We start from the raw sequence: 4,712 nt of genomic DNA, 5'->3' as shown, positions 1-4,712 counted from the left end.
CTACACACACGACATATTTGATGGCAAGACGGTGAGGTTTGTCCATGAAGCACTTCCAGATAGCACCATAGTCCTGATAAGCTGTGAATGTGTCGGCTGGTACAGCTCTGATAAGCGCTCACAGAAGTTGTCGTGGTGCGGGGGTGGACAGAGCAGAGCTTTCTTGGTTTGCACCTCCCCAGGAGCAATTTGATAAGTTGGCCTATTCAAGGCTGAACGGGGAGGCCGGATTCAGAGAAGCCAGTTGTTTTTGTGCACGCAGGCTGTGGCCTACGATTCTCATAAATGGCTGATTCACGAGCTCGACCGTAAGATGAAGCAGAGTCTGAGAGCTCGAAGCCCGGATTAATCCTTCACATAAGGTTGGCAGCTTTGCCGTGGCCGAAACTGCTGCCGCCGTCTTCTTTAATAGCAATAACAGATTTCTGATGGTGCCAAAAACAGCAACCCTGCTGTCATAGATCCAATGATGTATAAATCTTTGACATCCTCCAGAGACAACACAGAAAGGCACATCAGTCTCCCCCCCCCAGATCCATGACGTACCCAGCCGGGTGCGTCTCAGCTGGGCATGAGGGCTCTCCAGCACCCTGTCGCTTAGTTGAAAAGTTTATCAGTTGTGTTGAAAGTCCAGAGGACCAAATCCATGACAGTAGTTTACGATTGGAAGACGTGTCAATAAAAGCTCAGATACACAGGAAGGAGAGCATCCGTGGTGCTCGAGAGCGAGCGAGAGAAAACTGTTTGGTGCCGTAACAAATCTCACTATTCGTCTTCTCTTTTAGACTTCTGTTGCAACAGCAGTTTCTCATAAAGTTAATTTAATGATTAAAAAAGACTTGTTGTTGTTCTGCACGTCTGATTCTGTTCTTTTTGTGCATTTGTGTTAAAACAATTTTTTTGTTGTTGTTGCAGGAACGTGAGAAATGATCGTGCCACCCCTGCAGAGATCGCCTCCTACTACCAGCACTACGTTTCCCAGATGTCCCTGGGGCAGAACTTTGCCTGCGGGACCACAGTTACCTCGGTAACCAGGGAGCCCGGCAGCCGGGAGGCGTCGCCGCCCTGCTGGAGAGTGTCGGGGCTGCAGTGCCGGGAGGGCGAGGAGCTGGGAGGTGAATATGGCTCCAACACGAACGGTTCGTTTGGTGGTGACGGAGTCAGCATGCTCCTTTTCTCTGCTTCTAGAAGGTTCTCCAGAGGAGGTGCCATTCTCCCTGCTGGCCCACAATGTGGTTCTGGCCACGGGCACGCACGACATCCCGGCCCGACTCGGCGTGACGGGGGAGGCGCTGCCTTTCGTCTGCCACTCCTTCTGGGAGCTGGAGGCGGCCATATCCCGCGGAGAACTGGACCAGTCCTCTGACCCGGTGCTGGTGGTGGGGGCGGGGCTTACGGCGGCCGATGCGGTTCTGGCCGCCCACCATCTGAACACGCCGGTGTACCACGCCTTCAGGCGCTCTGTGGCCGACCCGGACCTCATCTTCAACCAGCTGCCCAAGCTCCTCTACCCGGAGTACCACAAGGTGCGAGAGCTGCTGCGTTCAGGAACAAAACGATTAAAACCAGTAAAACAACTGGTACATTTTAAAGAGGCTGGACGAGCTCCTGTCGACACTCGTCAACCATCTGAACCATTTTGATTGACACATTAATGATGTCGTGTTTCAGGAGTTCAGAGCTTTAAATAAAGTTTTAGACGCTCTTTACCCTGATCTTTGTCTTCCAGGTGCATCAGATGATGACCCAGCAACAGCACCAGCCGACCCGTCCACTGCAGGAACCGGCCCAGAACCTTCACTCCAGCTCGTCCTCCTCCTCCTCGTACACGGGTTACCTGAGCTTCCCGCGCCACAGAGTTGTGGCGTTCCGACCCGACCGGAAGTGCGTCCTGGAGTCTGACTCCGGTGAGCAGGCGGTGGTCCGCGTCTCCAAGGCGCTGGTTCTGATCGGCTCCCACCCAAACCTTTCCTTTCTGCACGACACCGGGCGTTCGTTAGGCATCAACCCCGATGACCCAATCTCCTGCCGGAGGAACCCCATCGACGTGGACCCGTTCACCAACAGGGTGTTGGCGGCGGACGGGCCCGGCTTGTACGCCATGGGCCCGTTGGTCGGGGAGAACTTTGTTCGGTTCCTGAAGGGAGGAGCTCTGGCCATCGCCAGCGACCTCGCCAAGAGACGGAGCGAGGGAAGAGGAGAAGCTGTTGGAGCGCACCGATGGTCCGACAGACGGACGGAAGCAGAGGTTCTGGACTCGTAGCTGGAAACCAGAACCGAACGGTCCTTGTCTGATGGACACGGAACAAAAACGACGAGTCACGCTGTCAGAGAATCGGACCAGGAGAGGCGCCGCTGAGGTTTCACCTCATCATCAACCTGCAGCACGAGCTCTGGAACCGGTTCTGGTTCGGCCCTAAAAGCCTTTCACGAGAAGAAGCTGAAAAACGTCCCAACAGGAAGAGAAATCAGCCGAAGGTTTGCTGGAGAAGAAGAAGAAGAAGAAAGGACATTAGTGAGAGAAACGGTGCGTTCGGGTGCTCCTCGTTGACAGTTCCTCGTTCAGAACCTGAAGGTTCTGTCGGAACCGGACGTCTCTGACCATATACGGGCCCGGTTTAATCTGAGATTATTGCAGTTCAATGTTTTCATGGCTGTAAATGTTGATGGTGAATTTATACTTGATTTCAGATGAGCACGCAGCTTTTTTATTTTCCGTTTCTGATTTCTCTCCAGTTTCATGAGTTTTTGGTGAAAACGTGTTCAAGTCGACACGTCTGGGCACCAAAGTCAAAGCCTCGTTAGCAGCACTCAAACTTTAGTCATGTTTTAATACGTTATTTATTTGACACTTAATGAACAAGTGGATTTTTTTAAATGATTTTGAAATCCTGTAACTGAACTTGTCATTTTTGTACGTTAAGTCATTTTTAATCATTTCTTTCAACAAAATGAGTAAAAAGATATTGCTCTAAATTTCTCTGCTTTTAGTGCCTTTAAGTGTGAACTTTTTACAATTTTTGAGTGTTGGATTTTATAAAATTGTTAAACATTTCCAAACACCTAAAAAAAGGCTTTTTCCATAAACGAACTCTCAAATAGGTGCAGCGTCTGCAGTGAAGCGGGCGCTGTTCCGGTCTGTCGTGGTGAAGAGAGCCGAGTCAAAAGGCGAAGCTCTCAATTTACCGATCGATCTACGTTCCTACCCTCATCTATGGTTAGGACGCCTCCCTGGTGAGGTGTTCCGGACATGTCCCACCCAGAGGAGACCCAGAGGAAGACCCAGGACAGAGTTCGATGGCGCGTTCACACCTCCCCAAACGAACCGGATTTCTAGGAAAACGAGCTACAGTTCGATTAAAGCGGACTAAACGGGGCTGGTGTGAATGCACCCTTAATCCCCCCAAAATAGAAATGATCATAATCTAGACCCCCTTTCTCAACAGTTGTGAAATATTTAAAATTTGCTTCTTTTTTCTTAGAGTTAAACGTATGTGCTGTAACTCATTTTATTCTTTATTTAAAACCTTTTCAAAGTGACTTTCTTCCTGGTACGGCGCATTTTAATTTAGAGAGTAATTACATATTTAATGCAGCTGCAGATTTAAGTCATGTTTGAATAAAAGACTAGCTGCAGATGAGACTAGGTCCAAATAAGATCCCATGTGTGCCGTTAAAACGTGGAGAAACGTTGATCATGAGTCATTTGTCGTATGAGAATCAACACTTTTTGTTTTTTACTGAATCGTAGCTCCAAATGGCACAAAGTTTCATCAGAGAAGTGATTTTTATTTAGAAAACTTGCAAAAAGTGACTTATTTTTAAACATTTGAATCTAATCAGTTATCTACGTACAAACCCTTTCCAAAAAATTATCATGGAAAAGTTGTTTAACTTCAATAATTCCATTCAAAAAGTTAATCTTTAATAGATGATCGATTCAGGGCCCACTATTTCAAGTATTTATTTTTACATAATTTGGTCTTCCAGCTCATGAAACTCACGAAAACAGGATTTCAAAACATTAGAATACTGTGAAGCCATCAGGCCAGATGTTGCAGGACATGAATGTTTTAAACTGAGTGACACTAATTACTAAACTCAAAGCACCTGCACAGGTTTCCCCAGGTGTCATTAAATTGTCTGTTTGGTTCAATATGGGGAAGAACCATAGAGAAACAAAAACTAAAGGGAAAATGGCAGAAACCGTGGGAAGAAGAGCACAAAGGAAGATGGTACTACAGAATACAGAGACAAGTGGGACAAACGAGAACAGGAGGAGGACCAGAAGAGAAGAAGACTAATAACCAGAGCAAGATTTGGACATCCAGGACTTAACAGCTCACTACACAAGATTCAGGAACATGATACAGGACAATGTGAGCGCTGTGGACAGGAGGAAACAAGAACATGTCGTTTTGCTCTGTCAGAAATATGAACATCACAGAAGGCGTATGATAGAACAATTAGGAAAAATCAAAGAAACATTTAGTATAATAAATATATTGCAAAAGGAAATGAGAAGTAAAAGTATTCAAATCATTACACGTTTTTTCAAAAACACAATTAGACAAAAGAATATAAACGTAGCCAGTTTGATCCACACTCCACACCAGTAGGGGGCGGTGATGCACACCTTCCGTTGTTTGCCAACCGCCATAAAACCCCATGAAGAAGAAGAATATGGGGAAGACTGCAGACAGAACAAGTGT

The 4,712-nt window shown here is 47.1% G+C and overlaps 1 protein-coding gene across 1 annotated transcript in view; it reads left to right on the top strand.

Annotated features, from left to right (window-relative positions):
• Positions 1–2,807, top strand: part of osgn1 (oxidative stress induced growth inhibitor 1) — a 19,402-nt gene extending 16,595 nt beyond the window's left edge. Inside the window, exons 6-8 of the mRNA XM_037679762.1 lie at positions 916–1,115; positions 1,192–1,526; positions 1,730–2,807. Coding sequence (XP_037535690.1) covers positions 916–1,115; positions 1,192–1,526; positions 1,730–2,263 — 1,069 coding nt within the window. The 3' untranslated portion in view covers positions 2,264–2,807. The remainder of the gene's footprint in view (positions 1–915; positions 1,116–1,191; positions 1,527–1,729) is intronic.
• The last annotated feature ends 1,905 nt before the right edge of the window (positions 2,808–4,712 follow it).

Source organism: Nematolebias whitei, chromosome 7, assembly GCF_014905685.2.
Source record: "Nematolebias whitei isolate Nwh7 chromosome 7, NemWhi1, whole genome shotgun sequence".
NCBI classification, from domain to species: domain Eukaryota; kingdom Metazoa; phylum Chordata; class Actinopteri; order Cyprinodontiformes; family Rivulidae; genus Nematolebias; species Nematolebias whitei.
The sequence above is the reverse complement of the archived record's forward strand: the minus strand, read 5'-3'. Positions and strand labels throughout refer to the sequence as shown.